Source organism: Vidua chalybeata, chromosome 6, assembly GCF_026979565.1.
Source record: "Vidua chalybeata isolate OUT-0048 chromosome 6, bVidCha1 merged haplotype, whole genome shotgun sequence".
NCBI lineage: Eukaryota > Metazoa > Chordata > Aves > Passeriformes > Viduidae > Vidua > Vidua chalybeata.
In genome coordinates this window covers 11,007,790-11,031,652 of record NC_071535.1, presented here as the reverse complement: position 1 = coordinate 11,031,652, position 23,863 = coordinate 11,007,790, and the positions used below count along the sequence as shown (strand labels likewise).

At 37.2% G+C, this 23,863-nt stretch overlaps 1 protein-coding gene across 2 annotated transcripts in view; it reads left to right on the top strand.

Moving 5' to 3' along the window:
• The window catches only part of PPP2R5C (protein phosphatase 2 regulatory subunit B'gamma), a 75,085-nt gene that overhangs the window by 28,498 nt on the left and 22,724 nt on the right, over window positions 1–23,863 (top strand). The window contains exons 2-3 of one of the 2 annotated variants that reach the window (XM_053945055.1): window positions 424–547; window positions 20,267–20,466. In XM_053945055.1, coding sequence (XP_053801030.1) covers window positions 454–547; window positions 20,267–20,466 — 294 coding nt within the window. In that variant the 5' untranslated portion in view covers window positions 424–453. The remainder of the gene's footprint in view (window positions 1–423; window positions 548–20,266; window positions 20,467–23,863) is intronic. The other variant, XM_053945054.1, reaches the window with a different exon arrangement.

Sequence of the window (23,863 nt, the reverse complement as noted above, 5' to 3'; positions counted from 1 at the left end):
TTGATAATCCTGGGAAACCGTACTGAAGGAAAGGCTAAGGAAAGAGGAAAAATAAAACTGCGTGCGCTCTTTCTAGCAGGTGCTACTGAATATTATCGAGGGGGCGGGGGTACAACAGCAGCAATGAGATCATCCTGGTAATAATAAAAAACCCAAACCGAACGCAGCAGAGCCGTCATCTCCGCAGCCGCTCCGCCCCTGCCGCGGGCGGCGCGGGGCCGGGGCCGGCGCGGGCGCGGGGGGAGCCCCGCACCGGCCGCGCTCATTCGCGGCCTCCTCGGTGTCATTTGAAGTTGCTGCCGTCGGCCAATGGGGCTCCTCCCGCCCGCTGACATCACTCCCCAGCCAGTTCCCTCCAGCTGCAGAGCGCTTCAGTTTCTGTCTTTTTTTAAACTAAAATGGAGGCTGGTTTCTTGCCTTAAGGAATACAGTGCCGTGCCTGCTGGAGCCTAGATGTTGACATGTAACAGAGCTGGCAGCAGGATGGTGGTTGACGCAGCCAATTCCAATGGGCCGTTCCAGCCCGTGGCCCTTTTGCATATTAGAGGTGAGTTATTGTGCGTGTGAGAGTGAATCGCGACCCTCTGACGAGCGAATAAATGGCTATTGTGGAGCTCGGAGAAGGGGAGCAGGAAGTCCTTTGTAGTTCGGTCCCTCTCGGTTTGTTACAGCCGCAGTAAAACTGGCGGAGAGCAAAACCCATTTTCTATTAAATGTGTTTGGGGAAGATTTAAGAATTCATGGTGGCATTGCATACATAGTTAAAAGCAGGTTTTACAGCTTTCTGCCGTAACTCTCCCATCCCCCTTCCAAGCTGTGCTGATGTCAAAGGATGTGAAGTCACTACCCCAGAAAGGTACTGAGGGGGGGGAGGGAAGAGCCAAGTTATCCCTATACCGTTTCTAGAGAATAAGGCCAAACCTTTGGTGTGCTTCAAAGCCTTTTTTTTTGTTTGAATTGTTCAGATAAAGCTGCCTTAAAGTGCACTGCAGCTTGTAAAAGAATTGGAAGTGTCAGAGAGGAAGGGGGGAAAGAGATGTGACATTTGCCATGAAAATATCCTTTATGTATTTAGAAGGCATTTCCTAGAAGAGATGCGGTTTGGCTTTAACAAGCAAGCTCTTGTGTGCCTACCGTGTTGTGCAGTTCTGAATGTTCTGTTCTTCATGGAATATGTTCTTTTGGATTTGTAGAATTAGTGCATTGCAAATGATGTTTTATATAATTTGAAAATACCTGTTGGTATAACACTTCTGTACAATATTGAGTGTGTATCGCTTGTTCTGTATTTTTTTATGAAGTAAAATTTTGCATTGTGTTGGGGGTTTTCGGGTGTATTTTTTAACTGACTCTTAAGCAACCAGTGCTTTTTTTAATATCTGCTGTAGAGTGGTTCTGGTTTAGAACTTTATGAAGGCAGAACATGTATTAGCTGGGATGAGCACATCTTGAACAATGGTCCTTATATGCAAGAAATATAGCTGGTACCGTTCTTAATTACCTTTGCTTCTCAGCTTTCACTGAGAATAGGCATAGGCTAGATGTTATTACTGGAAAGAAATTTTTTTTCATTAATACTCCATACACTGAAAAAAAATTTTGCTTTAGAAGTTTATAAACCCCAAATATTTAGAAGTCTGTTCTTTTAAGTAGGAACATGGGTGTTCAGGTATTTAAAAATTATGATTTCTTTTTACCTTTTAAAAGGGCCATAACCTGCTCTGTCTGAAGTGGCAATGAATAAATTCTACAAAACTAATTTTGATCTGTGACTGGGGATGAAATGCAATAAAATTCCCTTGATTTCAGAAAGGGACTATTCTTGTTGTCTGGGGAATATAAATGGAACTGCCTGACCTGTGGACAAGCCTTTGCTTTTCACTCTGTACAAATCATCTTAATTTTCAGTTAGATGCCTTTTGGAAGTGGAAAAGCACCATCTTTTAAAGGTGCAAGTTAGGAAAACAAACCAAGGTTGAAATCAGAATGATGAAATATTGCAATGATTGTCCTTAATCCTTTGTCTCAATATGATAACAAGGTTCTTGTCATTGAACTTCTTATCCTACCTTTGCTCCAATGTAATACATAATTGTGGGAACAATGGATTTTAAGAAACTGTTCTGAAATTTACTTTCCCAAGACCTACATTTTTGGTGCACTGAATAATGCAGTAATAAAGAAGAGATTAAAGGGTTTTGTGGTTTAGAGTTTTTTTGGGTGGTATGTTTTTTTCTGTTTGGTTGGGTTTTCAGTGGATTATTCAGTGGATTATGAGAGTTTTTCAGTGGATTATGAGAGTAGAGTTTCTTGTAAACAATTAAGAATAACTGGGAGATTGATTGTTTTTCATTTTTCAGGTGGCAGGAAATAAAATGGATCCTCTGGTATTATAGCCCAGAGGAGTTTCTTGGCACTGGGAGAGCAAAGCATCTCTTCCATACATCTGTGTGTGCAGAAGTTCCTTTGGGTTTTTTATGTGTACCTCATGTCACCAGTTATGCTGATGCTTCCAAAATGAAGCCTGTCAGAGTAATACGTACAAAATTAATGGCAGTGAAAATTAGCTGGTAATTCTGAAGGCTAATGACACATTATTACTGTTTGTTCCAATGCATGCTGCCTTTACAGGTGTCCTTTTGCATCATCTATTGTAATATAGGATTAAATTTCTAGTAGAAGTGTTCCTCTTGGCAACTATAAGAGCTAAAACTTCAAGGTCAAGGACAGGGGGTAGGGGCATAAGCCTCTTGGGTGTTTCTCATAGATATAGTTTGTTGAAATAGAAAAAATATTTCTTAAGCACCAGTTCCATAAAATTTTTAAAATTTTGAGATGGTGTAGCTACCATATTTGAAATCAATCTTGTTTCTAAAAAATACGTGAAGCTTTGTGGACTACAGTGTTAATACTTCCTTGAAAATAAAAATTGCAGTCTTCTTATAAAGTTAACTCCAAAGCATTTTCTGTACCTGGATCATATGAAATATGTAATGTTTGCAGAATAAAAAGGAAATTTTTAGCAAGTGACAATGTCATGCCAGATCAGAACCTTTGTCCTGTGCATCCTGAACTGTAGGGAGCTTTGTTGTCGGGGTTGCTTACGGCTTTATCTAAACACAATTGGAAAAACAGATGCAAGTGGGTTTTTAAAATTATGTTAAAGTCTTGTGAATAGGAAATAAGAATTTCAGAATTTTATTGACTGCCGTTGCTGACACTGTTAGCTCCAACATCACCAAAAGAAGAAGCAGTAGGTACTTGTAGGACAGGAGGTGTCATGGCCACAAACACCCCATCCTCCAGCAGTTCATTTGGCTGCCAGTACTCAAATTCCTCTTGGGTATGGTGCAGCCATGTAATCCTGAGTCAGACTGCTGTGGAAAGAGCTGTGAGTTTGTTGGAGTTCCCCTTTGATTCAGGAGCTGTCTTTAGGCTCAGGCTTGTGGCCTTGGTTGTTGCCTCAGCTGGGTTGCAGCTGCGTGGTTGTCCTGTCATGTGCCTCGCTGATCTGGATCCTGGTGTGTTGACTACCCAGGTTGGTAGTCAACACACTGAGCACTCTGCACTGAGCACTTGTTCAGCAGCCACAGGGCTGTCAGCTGAGCCTGCTCAGTGTCAGTATAGCTGCTTTCCTTTCTTCATTCAGGTACTGGAAGACTATGCCCTTTGTCACAACTGTAGACTCTTGGCAGTTGTTCAAGAGCAGTGTGTAGAAATCAGAAATGCAGGTGACTTTTGACCCACTGTTGGAAAATAACAAGCACCAAAAGAGCCTAATCCACTCTAAATGCAAGTGGTGTGGCACCATTGCTGTACATTATCTGCTTGTGCTGAAAACACTGGCTCAGTGAGAGTGATAGGCTTGCTGGGATAGTGAGCCTTTAGTCAGCAGCAGGCTCTCCTGGGGATCGGAGCCATGCTGCTGCTGCATTGGTCTAGAGTCCAAAGCTGATTGTTATGCCCTTGAGTTGATTGTCACTGATTGCCATCATCAACTGAAAACTTAGTTGTATTGGAATGGTATAAAGCTTCCAGGAAAATTACAATTTCAGTTTAAGCAGCTGTTACAGCCATGGAGTAACTACTATGGTTTATGATCTTGGATAGAGACTTGACCTTGTGAAACAAATGTATCTAAAGGAACTCATCATGGGATATCTGCTTGGAAAGCTCACATTGACACATTGACAGGCCACTTGCAATCAAGATGACATTAAGACAGTACAGAGGGTTATTAGGTGTCATCAATTCAGCATTTTTACAGCAAGGAGGGAAGCAGATCTGGATGGTGTTTTCAGGATGCATCCCTCCATATGGAGCCCTTCTGGCAGCCAAAGGCCCAGAGTGATGGAAGTGCATTCAAGGCCCTGACAGGATGAGCCACAGAAACAAGGTGAGGCTTGGGGAGAGGAAACATTTTGATTTACACCTCAGCACTTCAATCAGAGAAAGCAGCTGTAAAAGCTGCATGGATTAGGACAAACAGTAAACATTTTGTTTAGTCACTAGACTTCAAAGTTACCAGTTCATATTTACTGTTGAGTGTTCAAAGCCATAACTGTAGTACAGAATATAGTAACAGGTAGAAAATAATAGTAATTCATTCTGTAGGCAAAATATTAATACTCAGGGGAGAGGAGATGTTTTTCATTAGGAATACAGTTCAGTGTTGATAACAAAAATCCCTTAATATTGTTTTGTCGTAGCACAGAAGTAGCCAGATGCCAGTGTCTCCATGAACTCAAGATATATTTTGAACAAAATACATATAAAACTCTGTTCTTATCTGCAATGGCAGAATTAGCAGAATGTAAATGTTACTTTAATGGCTTGGTTGCTGACTGGCTGGAACTGTTAATGTCTGTTCATGCTTTTCAAAAATTATTTTCAAGACATTTTGCAAGACATACTGAAAATTGTGTGGGAAGAAGGGTGAGAACACCCTGATACTATGTTAACTCAAACTGATGCTGCCTGTAGGCCATAACATGTTTCAAATATCTCTTTTGTCCATCCTTCTCCTTTGCCTTCCAGAGCAGCAAATGTTTTTTGACAGATTTGACTTGTCATTATTTTAAGTTACTTTAGATTTTGTGGAAGATGCTTTGACTTTTTTTCAATTACGTGATGTTAACTTTGTCCAGACATTTTTTCTATGTGCTACTTGTTTATCTTGTGTGAGGGATCATGGAAGGTAGTTCAGATTCCACCTTTACATAGTGTTCTTCAGGGCAAAAAATGCCAGTGGTAGTGTTGCTGTGATGTAAATATCTGAATATTTAGAGAGAAATTTGCATGTTCCTCAAAGGTGGTGAAAGATCTTTGTTTAGTTGGGCAATTTCTATCTTAAAGGAGAAAAGCTTGGCACTTTCATTTTAGAAAGAATCCATCATGTGTGTGTCCTGAAAAATAATTGACGTGAAAATACTTCTGTCTGACCACAGTTGCTAAAACCTGTTGCTAGACTGTTGCTTTGCAGGAACTGTCTGAGCTAAAAGAAGAATAAAAAATTATCAATTCTGTAATTAAATGGGAAGCAGAGCCCAAAGCTCTTGTTTCAGAAGTAGTACAGACCAAACTCAGCACACAGAACAGCAACCATTTACCTCATGATGTACAAAGGAGGCTGAAAGAGTTGGATTTGTTTGGCCCAAAGGAAGGTTATGGGGAGATTTGATCCTTGACTAACTGATGGGAGGGTGTAGAGCACAGAGCCATGCTCTTCTCAGAGATCCACAGTGGGTGAATGGAAGTACAGCTTGGCAAACTCTGGAGATTGCAATTGTACACAAGGCAAAAATACTTTCACCATAAAAGTGGTTAAAAGCTGGAACAAGGTTCCAGAAGGGGCTGTGAAATCTCTGTAATTGAGGATACTTTGACTGGAGAGCAGCTGGGTTTATGTAGTAGGGGATTAGACTAGCAGAAGTGACTGTCCCTTCTCACGAAAATTATTCTATGATTCTGTCATTCTTAGGTTGTTGTAGGACCAAAAAAATGATTCATCTTGCTGTAACGTAAAAATATTGCAACATTAATTTAAACATAGGGGTTTTTTTTCTGAGTTCAAAGAACAGTATTCTTACTGCAAACTCTCTTAATGCTCCTTCTTTTCCTTTTAGTTACTAAGGCAAACTTTTTAATACTTGATGCTAGCATGCCTATTAGTACTTTTACTTCTTTTAATTCACAGTTTTTGGTGTTAATGGTGTTTTAAATTAGTCTTACCATATTTTAGCAAACTGTTAAAGATGGATGACTGGAACTGCATACAGTATTAAAAACATTGGCATGCTAAAAAAATGTTTTATTCATTTCTAAATCTTCAGTTAGAAGCTCAGCAGCAGTCCATACCTTCTGAATAAGATAGAGTTAATAAATGTGCACAGGCAACTATTTCATCCACATTTCTTTACATTTATCAGCTTTAGGTAAGATCTAATAGATTGAATTAACTTGCTCAGTACTGTGAGATTTTTCTCTAGCCTTTTTTGACAAGTTTGAATTGACAGTGAGTACAGCTTTTAACAAACTGTGACCTTGCTATTCATCTTCTGTGGTGTTTATGAAAATGTTGAACAGTGTCATTTCTAACACATCCTTACAACACCTTTGTAGTAATCTTCCTGCATTATAACAAAATTATGTTAAAAATAAAAAAAAATCTCAGGATAATTGTCACTTAACAAATTTCTAATACTTTCCAAGAACTTGATGCGTTTCAAGCAGAATTTCCTTTACATGTGCTGAGTTTGCCTTTTTGGGGGAAATAATATTTTATTATGCTCTGAAATTAGCCTATTCTGATTATAAAAGCATACCTAAAAATCTCAAAGTCACATTTCATGATACTGTTTTTATCCTCTTAGTATATTCTGCAGCAGAAAATTAATCTGGTTTATTCCTTCTGTATTTTCTGTGTAACTATAATCTTCACCTTGGAATGCATCTTGCACCATCCACATAAGTAGGTGTTTTAAGGATGGTGAACTCATTTGGTCTGAGCATGTATATTTATTTAAATCTTAATTTTCTTTAATTCTTTAGCACATTTAAATTCATCAGTATTTAAGGTACAGTCGCTCCTTGTTGTGAGAAGTGAGCAAAGTCTTCCTGGGACAAAAGGTGTATAGAGGAGACATCTTAATTTTCTTCTGAGATGCTTCCACAGTAGTGATGAACTGTGTTACTTCTCTGAGTGAATTTAAATTTTAAAATGGAAGGCTTGTTTGTACCTTTGTGGAAATATTTCCATGAAAAAGACCTTCAAAACGTTTTTTAGTCCTGCCAATCCAATAAATGGCATTTCCCATTGTCAGCACACACCTTCTATCCTGCTTGCAGGTCATAGTTGTTGTTAGGTTTTGATCTAATAGATAAACCTCAGCTGAGATTTAAAGGAGATGAAAATGCTTGTTCTTGCCTTTTCTCCCCCGTTGGCCATAATTTGGTAACCTGAAGGCATGAGAACAGGTATCAGCCTTGTGTTCGGGATGTTATGTTCCTGCCAAGCCACCTGGACTCCATTGGTACATGGCCTGACCCTTGGAGCTCATAGTCATCCATCTTGCTAAAAGTTTCCAATTTCTCCTAGAAAATTCTAAGCCTGCTGCTCTTTAACATTGCAAAGCTAACAATTGTTAGTTTTGAAATCCATCCACTGTTCATTTCTAAAAGTGTTGCCTCAAAAATAAGAAGCAAGGCCATCTTCCTCAAGGACAAGCAGCAGTTCTGCTCTTAATGAACCTAGGCCTCTTGTATATATTAAATTATGAAAACTTTCATCTGTTAGTATTAGATAATGTCATCAATTATCAAAGGACTGGTATTGGTGCAGATGGCTCTGTTGTTGTATTACTTCTTGTCCTGTTTTGCTAGATCTTTTGGAAGGACATTCAGACATTGCCAGACATAGATCAATGTTTTTTTAATGTATCTACCAAAAAAACTCCTGCAGAGTGTTTTTAATATTTGACCAAAAGCAGATTTAAAGGAGGTTGCTTAGTTATTATTCCTGCTTCCTTTAACATGGTAACATGCTTATTAACTCTCCACTTACCATGGAGCACTTTCTATCAGAGAGTGTATTTTACTTGCTACTGCCTTTACTCTTTCTTTGCTGTCACTCCTCCTTTCTTGACTTTGTTGGGTTGTTTTTACCTTCATATAGACCCCTTGCCAATATGAGGAGTGCATATACAGGTTCTTCTGCTGGAAACAATGAGGATGTTGAGTGTTCGCACTGCATGTAAAATATCTGAGGGCATGACTGTAAAATGTCTCTAGAGGGGACTTTTTGTTGAGCTAAAAATACCATGAAATTGTAGGAAGGTAGTCAGCTGGATTTTTTTACATTACTTTTACTGACTCATGGAGTAACATGCATGCCCTTTCAAGGAAGCAAAAATGGATGCCCTCAAATTTTTATTCATACTGTTTGTGATGCTTGCTGTGAAATACATTTTAAGGTAAAAATTAAGTATCATCTGTTTCTGTGGAATTTTTTTTTTCCATTTCTGTTTGATGCTTCTAATAAATAGTTGATACTTCTGTAGAATTAATTCATTATGCTATCAAACAATTAGCTACTGAAACTGCACTGTAAACCACACAGATGAAGTGAACACCAGCAATATTTAATAGATACAGGGTTATTTGCATCATATTTAGCCAAGATGTTCATCTGGGGGAGGTGGCTTTTGTGCTCTGACCTTTGTGCTGGGGGTGGATGCCTCGTACAGGTAAAGCAGAGTCTCAGCGGTCTCACAGAGCTGCCCTCTGTGTGCACCATCCTGTCTCAGGTGATAAAACTGACATAAATGGCACTTGGAGTGTATGATGTTTCAAAGCCACATCTGCACATCCTTTAATCAATTCCACTTAATGCACATACAAATCATGTGGTACCATTTCTGCTATAACTGGCCAATGCAGTTTTCTTTAATAAAAGTACAGTTAAACTTAGGGATGGGATCTGACTCTGCATTGTTATCAGTAGTGGAAGTGACAGTTCTGTGTCAATTTACATAGTTGCTCTTGTTGCTGATAATGATCTGAATTTTATGAAGAAAAACATGTACATGAAGTGTAAAATTTAAAAACTAATTTAAAAATTGTTCATTTGGGACTTTTCTGATTGTAGAAGCCTATCAGTTTGAAACACTTTTTCATTTTAAAGATTTTTATGGAAGGTTTTTAATTTGCATTTTGCATTAAATCTACCAACTCTGTGGCTTCACACAGCCTCTAGAACCAAATTATGTTACTACTTTTATATTTAAAGTGAATGTATAACAATGTCAGTGATGTTTCAAAGGCGTCCTGTGTTCATTCAAGTCATGTTGGAAAGAAAACTTGAACAAAATTATCAAAGCCTACAAAAAACCAATGTGGTGTTCTTTGGGTGTAATAAGTTTTTCTTCAAAAAGATTTTCCAGACAAACTAGTTGTAACAATAGAATCTTTCTTCTAGCCTATTCCCAGAATATTTGTATGCTTTTTGCTCCTCTTACATCTAATCTTCTATATAAGGTGTCTTAAAATCCAAACATTCATGTACAGGGTTTATTTGAGGACTGAGGTAAGGTTGTTTGCATGCAATAAAAACTGAGTTGTTCTTGTCCCAGTACAAAATTAAGATTTTTTTGACTTTTGAATCAGAATATTGCACATCCTCTCAAAAGCAAAATTTTGAGTGTATATTTCACTGCAGAACTTTTCTTATTTCATTTTGTTGGAACTCTGTAATCATAAACATGTCTTAAGGAATAAGGCATTTCATTCAAAGCTTGTAGTTAAATATAAAAAATTAGAACAAGTTGCTTTCATTGCACATTAAATCTTCTGTTAAAAAGGGAAAATGTAAATAGAATAATGAATATTTTGAAAAATGTTCTGGGAGTGAGATGTCGTAATGTGTCCAGGACTTCTGGACATGTAGTAGGGAGTCAGTCTTGGATTCATAGCTAATACAGCCAATCAACTTGTTTGTGCCCTGTAAATTTACAGATTTCTTGGATGCTCCAATTTAAATGTATTCCATACTGCAGTTCACTCTTTCTGCTTTGTGAGAGGGGTGGAAATTACCAGCAGAATGTCAGCTTTTCTGACAGCTGAGCAATAGGGACACTTTTGCTAATAGGTACATTTTCAGTTCTTGCTAGAATTCCTTTGTGAGACTGGAGAGTAATTTGACCGGAGACTGAAGACATCTGTTGAAGCAAATGTGTATGTTTTCAGACAAATGTGATGTGAGGATGTTGGATTATGCAGGAATTATTTTTAGGTTCGATGGGAAATCATTATGCACTTAATTTCTGGCAAATGTGCAGGTATATTGTGTCTTCAGTCTTCTTAGATGTTGAAAGTATGTATTTTTAAATGGGCATAGACGGCTTTCTACTTTGTTTGAGTCAAAATTTTCATTGCTAGAAAGTAATTTTTATTTCCTAACAGAGAACTGTTCATAATTGCTTTTACCATTTGACATGGCCAGCGTTGACTGCTAATTAACTACGTTGACCTAGTTCTAAATAGATTTCTTTATTTCCTTACTAAATCATTGTTTCTGTGCTGCTTGATCATTTGTTTTACCTGCATCACCTCATACAAGGCAGCTAAATTTCTCAGGATGCGGGACTAAGAAAGGGTTGTTCATGCCAAAAAATGAGGAAAAAAAAAAAAAAAAAAAAAAAAAAAACACAAGAAAAAAACCCAAACCAACCAACCAAAAACCCTACCACAGCCCCACACCCTCCCCCCCAAAAAACCCCAGATACATACAAAAAAAACCCTGTACTGGAGATAGGCTTGCAGTGTACTGAAGTCTGTTAAGAAATTGCTCTCAAGAAAATCACAAAAGCCCTGTTGATTTCTGGCAAAAACACTTCTGCATGTCTTGTAACGATGTGTTATAATTTGAGATGATGTAGATGTTGATCAGCCATTCAGGACCTTAGTTTGCATCTCAAGCTCAGTGTGACCTGTGCTGTTTTAAGCTCTTCCTATGAAAAAAGACTTATCCTTCCTATTTCTAATTTTAAATAGAGTGGAGAATTTAGAAAATTAAATCAGGGTTGTCCTCAAGGAAGGTGTATGGAAGTTTTTGTTAATTTAAAAATAAACGTTTCCTTCAGACAAGCAAGGATGTGCTTATAACTTAACCAGAGTTCCTGCATGGGGACTGGGTATTTGCTTTAGGTTGCATTGGAGTGTGAAACACATCAGTTTAATCACAGAAAAGCTGGGGGGGCTTTTCTGCCTGCTTTGTAATTTATTGTGTAATCTATTTCTAAGCCTACACAAGACCCAGGTTATGATATCTGTTAATGATTATTCTAAGTGTCATCATTAAATTCACCAAGTTTGGCATTCAGCAGCATCCAACAGAAAGCAAGCAGCAGCCCCCAGGTTTAGCAAAAGTACAGAGAGTGAGGAGAGGGGGAGGCAGTCTGACAGGCTCTGGAGAAGGAACCAATTTATTTTACATTTAGGCAGCTGAGTGTTCTTTGAATTGTATTTATCATGGATGTGTGACAGGTACTATTGACTGACAAGTTACTCAGACTCAGAGCAGCCTCTGACTAGAATTAGGGGTTGGTGTGTGGAGTTTGGGTGTGTTTAAGGAAACAGTGCATTTGCTTACAGCAGATGGGCAGGTTTGATTACCTGATACTTATTTTGTCCAGGTGTCCAGAGTTAGCAGAGTTTATTCAGGTTTATGTGTTTCTTCAATTTTCTTAATACAAATCTTCTTCTGAGTTACACCATACACTTCAGTTATGTTACAGAATATAACTGAGGTCTGGTCTCACAACAATAGTACTTCATTTTCTCAGAGAGACTGTTACATATATTTAAAAACAATTTAAAAGTTTTAAATACATTTGAAGATGTTGGATAACTTGAGAGTGGATTCAAGCACACTCTAGTGCCTATGAAATTGAGGGGTTTTCCCTTAGTGTTTTGTGTTTAAAAATGAGATTTGCTGTCATACTAACTTTGTTTGTGCCAAAAAGCTTTACTGAGAGTTCTCTTTGTTTGGTTTCTCTCTTTCCCTGTGAAGACACTTTTTTCTTCCATTGTCCATTTGATTATCCTCCTTGCCATTTTTCTCCCTAATTTTCAGGTAGAATTTCCATTTCATTAGCTCAAGCCCATTTCGGCTTGTTTCACATGTCATTCCCTGTTTAAGCATTCCTGTTTTTCTCTTTATGCTACATTGCCTTTAAAATATTTATACTGTTATCGCTTTTACTTTTCACTTTCTGTTTTTAAATGTTTTAATATAGTGTAAAAATCCTTATTTCTCTTAACCATATTACAAATATCCTCTTAAGGTTTTAAAAATTTTCACATAGCTTCTAATAAAACAGTTAACTTCTGATAAAACTCTTTGTAAAGCAAGAGCTTGGTTCAGAGTGGCGTTGGTCTGCTTTGGAAAAATCATTAGGTAACATGGTGTGCATATTATTCACTGTTGATCTACCCTTATCATCATGAGACTTATGATTTACACCTGGAATAAAGTTACTGGCAGTAATTTCAGTGCCTCAGGTTGTTTAGTATGTAAAAATTATGCCAAATAGTTTAAAATGACAGCAGACCTTTTTTCCTATTTCGTTATTAATCAGTCCTTAAAATCTCCTGTCTTAAATCTTTGACAGTTAAATGTCTTTACTTAGTTCCTCTATCCTCAAAACTGTGGTGTAATCTGTGTTAGGAGATAGCTGCCACCAGTGCTGGATTCCCCAATGACTGGAGATTTCAGAAGGGATTAGTGTTGTAAAGCACCTGCTTTGAGCTTCACTCTGGGACTGACAAAACCTGTGCTTCCCATTCCTTTCAGGCTCCTTTAAACTGTAGGATTCTTGAGGTGTTGTCTTTTTTTTTTTAACCTTTCTTTTTTTCAGTTACTGTTTAATTAGTCTGGTAATAGCTCATTTGATTCTAACAGCCTTTTTTTTATTACATGAAAAAATATATTACTTTAAAAGCCTTATAATCAAATGAAAAGCCACTCTTTTGAATGAAAATTTAGCCAAGAGATTTCTTTATGTAGAAACCAAAAATCTTAAATGCTATGTATCTTAATGAATTCCAACATGTTGCTCTTGCCTTCCCCTCCCCATGTGTATCATAGAATCATATCATAAAATGATTTAGATTGGAAGGGACCTTAGACAACTTCCAGTTCCAAAACCTCTGCCATGGGTTGGGGGCACCTCCACCAGACTGGGTTGCTCAGAACTCCATCTAACCTGGCCTTGAACACTTCCAGGGATGGACATTCTCAGTGCAACCAGTTCCAGTGTCTCACCACCCTCTCAGTGAAGAATTTCTTCCTAATGTCAACACTAAACCTGCCCTCTGTCAGTTTAAAGCCATTACCCCTTGTCCTATCACTCCATTCCTTTGTAAAAAGTCCCTCTCTAGCTCCCTTGTAGCCCCTTTACATACTCGAAGGTGCTATAAGCTCTCCCCAGGCTTCTCTTACATGCAGAAGAGCCCCAACTCCCACAGCCTGTCTTCACAGATGAGGTGCTCCAGCCCTTCATCACCCTTCTCTGGACTCACTCCAGCAGGTCCCTGTCCTTCCTGTGTCAGGGACCCCAGAGCTGGACACATGATTAAAACTACTTTCGTACACAAGCTGTCATAGGTGAAATAACTTTTTTATTGTAAGTGGAGTTACAGCTTGATCCAGGCTGCAGAATAGCACAGAAACAACATCAGTGCTGTTGCTTTATTAAAATAAAAAGTTTGAATCCTTATTAGTAAACAGAACTTGTTTGATGGAAAGAAGACATCTTTAAATAAGATGGAGTACCTGAGTGTCCAAAAATTGAACTACTTGAAAATGAAATAAAATGCACTTGCTTTTGAATTCTAGGTAGAAAATGTGCCACATATTTATAATTTTCAGTATTGTTTTTAATCCTTATTTTCTATCAGTATTTAGGGAAGTAATTATATTTTGTGTGTCTTATCACATTTTGGGTGTCAGCTTTTCAGGTGAAAATGTGAAACAGTGGCAGATATAAACAGTGTAATCTCTTCAAATACAGGGAAATGAAAGGCAGGATTTTTTCCAGTTACAAATTTCTGTTATCTGAAGAACAGCCAGAAGGTATTTCTGGCAGCAGCTCGGTTCCTTGAATGCAGAAGAGTGGACATTAGCTTGTAATTGCAGCTGGTTCTCATTCCCATGTCTCTGGAGTACCTGGAGGTGCTGAACATCACAGGGCTGCAGAAGGGCTGCTGATGCAGATGAAGGACACACTTCGGAAGTTTCAGTTCATTGTCCAAGCACTGCCTGAGACTGGAAACTTCCCTTGTGCACCTAGCTGCTTTTCTCAGCTCACCTTCTACCTAGCCGAAGCAGCTTTACTTTCATAATAGCTGGTTGGAGTAGTTGATGTTTTCTTGTAATCCTTATGGAAACTATTAAGTGCCTGTAAAATATTTTTAATTACTGATCAAGAGTTTGGGAGTCATGAACTTGTTGTAGATGAGACAAAGTCTATCTGCTCTTCAATGTCCTGTTTCTGATGGGAAATGTTTGAAGTGTTAAAAAAAAAAACAAAACAGGAATGTTTACAGGTCTCATACATGGTAGTTGGAGAAGGACCTTGAACTTACAGTTCAATTCTTGTACATTAAGTTAGATTGAATTTACAGTTCAATTCTTCTAGATTAAGCCTTTTAGATTAAGTTCAATTCTTTTAGATTAATTCTTTTAGATCAACACTTTGCAACACTGACATGTACATCCTTTAATCCTCAATAGAGAGATAAAACCCAGAAATTTGTTCCTCTTCTGTGCCACTTAAAATGTTTATATGTGATGCTCTCTTGAGCTTAGTACTGGCACTCTGTTTTTCCATGAGTGTTCCTGTGGCTTTCTGGTAACTGTGGTCATTTTTCTTGTTTTAAGTATTTCTTTTGGCAATGAAATGTTTCTGCAGGGTCAATAAATAAAACAATATAAACAGCAGTATTTTCTATGTATTTGTTAGTTCAGTGTATCCATACAACATCTTGCCTGCTTTGAGTTATCTGCAGCCAAACTCCCACCACTAGTTGCTAGTTATAGTATAAAATGTATTGTGTATTATTTTAGAATTTCTGGTATTCCTTGGGTTTATTTTTATATGCTGCTAGAAGAAATAGCTTTAATTAAATTTGTCCGTGCATGAATTGAATGTTTTCTCTTGAATGTGCCACTCATTTTCAATATCATGTGTTAGGAGAGAATTCTGTTAATGGGAAACTGTCATCTTTAATTGGTGTTATATTGTCATCATGATTTCAGTAAAATCACTGAAAACTGTAAAGAGTTGGTCACGTAATAGAAATGCAATAAAAATAATTGCAGAATAGTGTTGCTTGCTTTGAATTAGGATGGTATTATACAATTTCAAAATAAGGTAAATATTTAAATGGAATTTTATCAAATGATGGTTCAGCTTTTGCAATATTCTTTCTATTTTTTTTCTAATCTTCTCATTTTTAAGGACTTGATCCCTAGTTTTGGAAAAAGTATTCGTTCTGGTAAACCCATGTTTTGGCAGCTTATGTTCTCCTTTCCATATTGTGTAGTTCCTCTGCCTTTGTATCTGGCAATTTCCATTTCTCTTACTCAAGGCACTGAACTCTATTCTTTGTAAAAAATGCTGCCATGGTATTGTCAGCTGAAGTGTTTTAAGAGAACATTGCAAGATACTAGAGTCCCCTTGTTGAAGTACAACTCTATAGGGCATCCTGCAAAGCTTCAATAAAGCTTTAATGCTGCTTTTTTTACCAATGAACATCAAATTCAAAATGCACTAATACTTTTGACTTACAGAAGGAACCATGTGACCAATAAATTTAGGGATATCCTCTGGGTAGCACTCTACTTGACAATTAAATGTTGTTTTTCCAAATCATTAACAATTCTAGTCCTTTATTAGGGTTGCTGACATGCTTCATGAGATGTTTTGTCTGCAAGCAGGCATCATCTGCATGCTTGGGCTTTTGCTCTAAACCTTTGTATTATAGAAGCAGTTACTTTCATATGATGTTTAGTTTGTCTTTTTTTTCTATGACCCTCTAAGAAAAAGGAGCTACTTCCCTTTCAATGAAATAGGGACCTGTCAGCCAATAAAATTTGGTATCTCTGCTAAGCTTTTATATATGAGTAAAAAAGTATTCACACACAACTGAAATTAATTTTGTCTTCTGAGTGTATTTCTTGCAAAATGTCAACCACATATCTTGTTTTCTGCTTTTAAAATGATGTAACATAGTGTGTTTTACTGGCCACAAATTGTGTGTTGTGGTAGGAAATGCATCGGTTCTTCTTTGTGTCAGAATATGACCTAAAACTTGAAATTCAACCTTATTTTTGTTCCAGTCTGTACTAGAAATCAGCTGTTTCATGTGACATCTCTGGGTCACCCACTTACCCTGCTTTGCCTTTTGCCCTCCTTTCAGCAGCTATCACATTACACTGTTGTCACAGAAAAATGGGCTTCAATGAAAAAGGTAGGAGATGGATCTGTCATCAGTGGCCAGTGATGTCACAGTTACAATACATAAGTAAAACTACAACTTAGATTTGAAGGAACATAAAAAATATAATTGAGAAAACAGTAAGATGTCTACAGTCCTGCACGGCAAAAATATTTGTGTGTCATAGAATACTAAACGTAAGCTCAGGTACTGAAAACACAAACTTTAATGTTTCCTGGTTGGTTTGTTTGGTTTTTTTTTTTACTTTAGCTAATTTTCTTAAAAACCAGGAAAATCTTGTTTTAATATGAAGACGTCTTGATTTGTTAGAATAGTCACATGTTTTAGTTCTTTAGCTGGTCTATAGATTACAAAAGAAAAGGTGGGGGTGGCAGCTCCTGGGTGCAAACCATTGCCACATCCTGGCTGAGAAACACGCGAGGTCGAGGACAGCTACGGTGTGAAGTCTGTTTGCAGTGAACTCTCATAGTAAGAATTACTGAAGACGTGCCTGAAACTTCCAAAGAATCTGTTTCCATACAGAGTTCAGTGTTTGAATTTAAACTTTTCCAGCCAATTATTTGTGTTCTGCTAAGGCACTTGGTAGCTGAGTGCCTCTGATCTTTACCTGGCTGTTTTGAAGGAAAATACAGACTGGAAGTGGTGCCTTTCAGAGGGAGATATTGGTCTAGTTCATCTGATAATAAAAGCACAGCTAGTATCAGTTGTAAAGTGGAAAGTATCTTATTTTATACTCATCAGTATACAGAAAAGTCTGGCAAGGCCAGGGGCTAAGATGATGTTGAAAATTTTATACTGAATAGCTATTTCTGTATTGATACTGTTAAAACAGAAGGGGCAGAGCTTGCATGTCTGTAGATTGTATAACTTGATCCAACAGTTAGCCTGTGATTGTAAGGAAAAAACCTCTGAACAACCCAAACTAGACAAAAAGCTGATCCCTCTGTCCCAGAGATGTGCCTTGCTCTCATAATGCCAGCCTTTTGATATTTTTCCCAGTGTATATTTCTCTCTTACAAAAAGGACAATAGGATAAATTATGCAGGCTTAGGCATAAAATATGCTAAAAATTTCTGTAAAACTTTGTCAGGAACTGGTGGACATTCAATCCAACCAAATATGACTGACCTTCTTTGGGATTACAACAAACTGTGCTCCTGTTCCAGTAGAAGAGCAAAAACAGTACTCATTTAAGGTATGAGTACTGACAGGGATAAGTGTTTGGAGTGAATAAAAAAGATTGTTCTACTGCTACTGTTTAGAAGCAAGTCCTGTGAAAATTATGTAAACTCTTGCTACCAATTGGGGAAGGGGAGAAGAATATATGAGGTTTTGGTTTGGTTTGATTGGGAGTGATGGTGTTTGGATTTTTTAAAAAAAACTTTGCTCAGTGAATAGCTCTAAGTATCTGCTCTGTGTAATTTTAAGGAGTAGCTTCTAAATAATTATGACCTTCCCACAGTCTTTGGGGAATGGAGCACCAGAGTTGCATAAGTAGGGAATTTTTTTTCCCTAGTGGCATTCTCTTCAAATATGCCAGTTAATTAAGCAAACGGAAGTTAGGGGTTATCAATTAAACTGGAAGGTGATTTAGAAATCAGCATGCAGTTAACTGAAAGAACATAACCAGATAGTCCCTGAAAAATGTCTCAGGATAAATGACTCACTGGGTGTCCCAAAGCTATTTTGCAGGTGTGCACACATGCTCTGCACAAAAATTATGGGCTACTCAAGTCATCTTCTTAACCACCTCCTGCTTGGTATCATGCTGAAATCATCTTTTCAAACCTTAAAAGTAGGGATGATCCTTGAAGGCAACTACTCCAGACAAAGTACTAGAAGAGATGTGAGGTCTAGACACTTGAAAGCTGTGGATGAATACTCCTAAAGGAGGCAGTTATGTCTCACCCAAATAAACAAAACACAGTTCATTAGAAATACATGGTTCTTAGGCTGTATAAAGAAGATCTCTCAAATTGTGAGGATGACTGAGGTACTTAAAATAGTTAAGCCACCTCAGAGTAAATGGCAAGGGAGGTGGCTTGCCTAGCTGAGTGTGTTTCTTGACCTTCTTAGTTGTCAGTCTTTAACTTTCACTATTAGTGCTAATTACATCTTTAATGCTTCCTCTCTTTAAGGTTAGTGTACTGTAATCACTGTAATTGTATGTCCATTACTTGTAAAATTATAGTCTGTATTTAGGCTTTGCATTTTGTGGAGTATGCATTCATAGCACAGTATCCCTAAGTGTAACTGTTGTTATGTGTCAGGTTGAACCGCTTGCCATTTTACAGTTAATGGGGGAAAGGTAACCACTCCAACCACTTTGTCTGAGACATTTTACATTCAGGTCATAAATTTGGCTGGCTTTCAGTACGCAGACTTCTCAATTAATTACTTTTTTGGTATTTTCTCAGGAGAAATTATTCATTACTTTTTAATTCAAATAAACAAAAACATGGGTATTCAGATACAAAATGTGCGTGGCTTTGTTCACAACACTGGACAGGAATTTTGGTTTATTTGTCAGAAAGCAGTTGCTCTCCATAGAGGCACCTGTTACCTAGCACCTTTTTTCTACTTCTAGAATTCTGCACTGTCTCAGGTGTCTTGGTGACACCAAAGTCTAACTGGTTGTGGTTTCTTTCATGAAGGCTACGTTTTTATTCTGTGTGTTCTTCAGGTCTGTTACTATACAGTGTTTTTCTTACTGGAATTATTCTTTAGAGCACAAATAACTTTTAAAAAATTGCCAGCTGTTTTAAACCAAATAAGTCTTCGAGGTCTATTATATCAAAAATACTTTGGAAAGCAGCTTCTTTTCGAGAGAGAGGAGCTATTCTGGCCTTGTTATCATAAGAAGTTTTTCAGACACTTACAAGGAGAGCAACTGATACTTAAACAACTAGACTGTATATCTGTTGCACGTTCAGTTAATTAGATTGTACATATACATATGCTTGTATTCAGTAATACCACTTGAAATACTTGGGTGATAGCTGTTGCTGCTTGTGTAAGAAAATTCTTAGCATTTTATGATACTCTAAGGAAAAAGAAAAACTCATCAACAGGAAGAAATGGGAGTAAATTGCAGAACTATTTACAAAGTCACTCTAGTCCTATTTTTTAATATGCTATTACTGCCTTAGTAGTTCATATCTAACAATAAAAAAGTCATTATGCAGAAACATAAAATGTGTTATGGTATAAACTTAGGCAGACTCTGTGTGGTGTATTCACATTTCATTTCTTAAGCTTCGTGCTGTAATCGTGGCCATTTTAATTGGACATGAGTTTTTGCTGCAGTCAAAACATGGTACTGCTTTCTTTACCTCTGGCCAGTTATCTAGTATTTCCTACGTCCTGATCCTGGAAGTTTTTGCTATGTATAATTTGTAATCTCACATATATCTGTCATTTTAATGGCTTGTGGGATTACTTAAGCAAAACACAAAGCATATGCAGGCATTTTTTCAAGTATGTATTTTTTCCATGCAGTGTCTGCTTCTGGCAAGGGCAAGTTATGCGTCACTTTTGCAATTTTTGAAATCATCCTGATTAAGTACAGAGTATTTCAGTGGGGTTCATCCTCTGGAACATGATATTCCTGAAAGTTGCATGAAGATTTAGAAAGTTTGCTTATAGTCTTTAACACTTCTGTACCTGTGTTTCACAAAAGAGAAATGGGGAGGGCAGGGAATCCACTACAGTAGAATTTAAACATTGTATAATTATTTTCACTTTTCAGATGTTCCTCCAGCGGATCAAGAAAAGCTTTTTATCCAGAAGTTACGACAATGTTGTGTACTTTTTGACTTTGTTTCTGATCCACTAAGTGACCTAAAGTGGAAGGAAGTAAAACGAGCAGCTTTAAGTGAAATGGTAGAATATATCACACACAATCGCAATGTGATTACGGAACCTATTTACCCTGAAGTAGTACATATGGTAAGTGATATAACAATGAGAACTTTCTGTTTTATGAGTCAGTGTTGCTTCTTCAGTTGTATCAATTTATCTTAAGAAATTTTGCTGAAATCTTCAGCAAAGCTATGTTTGCACATCTGCAATAGGGCTTTGAAATTTTACTGCCAGTGTTGATTTTTCTTTTTTGTAAGAAACTAAACACATAGATGAAGTAGAATTAGATGATGGTTTAAGTTGGTAAAAACAAAATCTTGTATTTATAAAAATAGGGAGGGAAGTTAAATACATGCATACATATATATAACTGTTTAAAAACATGTAAATTGTGCAACAAATTTTTTAAAATTGGAAGATTAGAATTAAGATCACGTCTGCAAGCTTGACACTTGTAATCCCATTCACTACCAGAGACTGACTTTATTCTGTGTTCAGAGGTGAGAGCAAGAGTCGGACTGTATTAAGTACACAGGATGGCAGATGAGGTTTCTGCTGGAGCAAGTTATGTGAGCCATTCAGACCTGCATTGTTCCTCCCTTCTCACTATCCAAATCCTGGCTAGACTTAGCTTATTCTTCTGTTCTGTGCAAGTCCTCTCCAGAGGAGGAGACCATGAAATTACAGCAGAGTCTTTCAGCTCTCATCAGTGACTTGGAGTTAGCAGTTGGGTCAAGGTCTGTGGCTGTTGTCTGCAAAACCCTGAGAACAGAAGGCATATTTTGAAATTCCTAACTAATAAGCCTACAAGAAGCTCTTGGCTGTGTGTAACAGGATGGTTTTTCCCAAGGCTTTATAATTTAGGGTGAATTTTCGGTGGGTTGAGAAAACAGTGCTCCTTTAATGTGAATGTGAACTTAGACAACTTTAGTGATTCTCCTGCAAATCAGAGACTTCGAAGCTTCTTCAGAGATTCTAAGCATTTATAGTATGTGGGACGTTGCTTATGATGAAGATTGTTATCTAAATCAGCCATAAGTGTTTACTGAGACAGAAGTTATTTTCATGAGAACTTCTGAATATATGAGGATTACACATAACTCTGGATGTCAAACATGTACTCAAAGCATTGAGGATGGTTAATGAGATGTGGGATCATGGCTTTTCCCATGTTTTGATAACTTATTTATATCTCTGGGGTTTTTTTTCTAATTGATTGCTTGTTTGGGAGTACTTGACACTGTTGAAAGGAGGGTTATGAAAGAGAATAAGCTTGCTGAGGTTTTCTTTGGGTAAAGTGGAGCTCATGACGAGTTCTTGAATACCAGTGTCAAGACATCGGTGCTTGCTCTGTGCAAGAGTTCTTAACTGCCCATAGTTCATCGCTTGTGCTTTCTATGCCTGCATTACCTTCCTACACCAGTTATGGCCAGAGTACATTTGGCTAAGGAGAATGTATACTTTCTTTGTTTTCAGATGTACCCAATGGTAACCCAGTCTGCAGTTTGGTCAGTTGAACTGAAATCTTGCAGCAGAATTTGGCTGCTGTCTTGGTTGCCAATGTGTTGCTCGTAGCATGCAGTGTTCAAAATGCTTTTGGTGACTTTAAAATGCTTTTTGTCTGCAAAGGTCTAAAGGGTATGGGGTTTCCTTGCATGGGTTTTACACAGCACTCTGAGAGACTTGTCAGTGAAGGCACCTGGACTGGTATTTTGAGGTTAAATTGAGATAAGTAGGTTTTTTTTCCTTTGGTCATTTGTTGAAACAACTGTGTTCTTTCTCCAGTAGTGTTATGATCTTTCCTTCAGGCATATATGTGTAGATTGTCATGTACATTAACTGAATTCTAGACATAAATCTGAATTGATTGTGGAGATTTTAAAGAAAATAAATGTAATGTCTTCATGTACTTTAAAACAAGAAACATTGATAAGTTATGTGCTGCTAGTGCCACTGAATTATATTAGTAAGGAATTTTCAATAAAGTTATGAGGATCAAGAAATATTCAGATTTGAGAATGGTTCTCAGTTTGGAAAGTTTGTGGAGTTGGCAGGAAAATTAGGATTTTGCTATGCCATTTTGCCAGACTTCACAGCTTGGAAGTTACTTGTTTGTGTATGTACATGTGTACTTGCTCTATATGTGTGTGTGTCCAAGTTCAGTTTGCTGTTATTAAATTATTATTTAGGGCAATCACTTAGGGCAATGAATTTCTGTTATCTGTCTACCAGAATTAAAATAATGTTTCCTTTTTCCATAGCTTCAAACAGTCTTTCTCTCTGACAAAATAAACATTTAGCTTATAATCTCATTTTTCTTTATTCTTTATAGTCTTAATGCTCATGCTATGTCTATCCACCCTTCTCTTTTTTTTTTTTTTTTTTTTTTTTCACTTTAAGTGTCCTGGACTAAATTATAGTAAGATCTTTTCTTTAAGCTATGTATTAATCTAGTGGCTTAGCTAATAATTTAGTGTTAAGCCTAAGTCTTTTTTTAAAGAGATATGAGTAATTAATTTCTAAAATTGATTTAATGTTCTTTTTCAGAGTGGATTCAAGAGTATTTTCCCTTTCTTCCTCAAAGAGCCAGCTGATATGTCCTTCAAATTCATTTTATATTTCTAAGCAAAGATGTGATGAAAAAGGAAATATTTTATTAACTGCTTGTTAATACAAGTTCTATCTCCTAGGTGTAATATAGTTAAGTGCCTCTTCTCAAAACTATAAAATGTGTAGGCAAATGTCTGAGTAAATTTTGTAAATGGACACAATGTATTCAGGGTTTTGTGATGAAAAGCATCCATTGCAGATTCTGACTTAGAAAATAATTTATGCTTTTTTTTTTTTTTTTTTTTTTTTTAGCTTGGCTTTAGCAGAAAGCAAGGCTTTATGAGAATATTCTGTTGTGCATTAGCACATAGGGTAGTGCTATTTTTTTTTAATTGATACTATATATAGGAGCAGATCTAATTTTATTCAGCAACTGATGTGGTTTTCAGTGCAACTTTTCATGCATTATTAAAACTACATACTCAGTTATACCTATGAGCTCGAGGTTTTGTTGGTTTTTTGTTTGGTTGGTTTTTTTGGTTTTGTGTTCAAAGGGGCATTGTAGGTGTGGTGTTCTCTATCTTTGCTCTAGAATAAGAGGGACTGCTGTGAATAGGAGTGTGCTGCTTGTTGCTCTATTAACTGTAAGGTTGTCTTTCTTCATATGAATACAGAAGGCACAGACTTTGAGTTTGTGCCTCTTCATTCAGAGCTGTTCACATCAAGCTTCACTCAGGCTGCTCAGCAGAAGGGAGGAGAAAATGTGTAGTATCTCTGATGCCTACTTGCTTGAAAATATTCTCATATTATATGAAGAAAAGCAGGGTTCATGACTGCCATTGCAGCAAAAGCCCCTGAACTGATAAAAATATGGGTTGTTTTCTTTTCCTTTTTTATTTCCCATCCTCCTGTTATGTCCTTTGAAGTCAAGTGT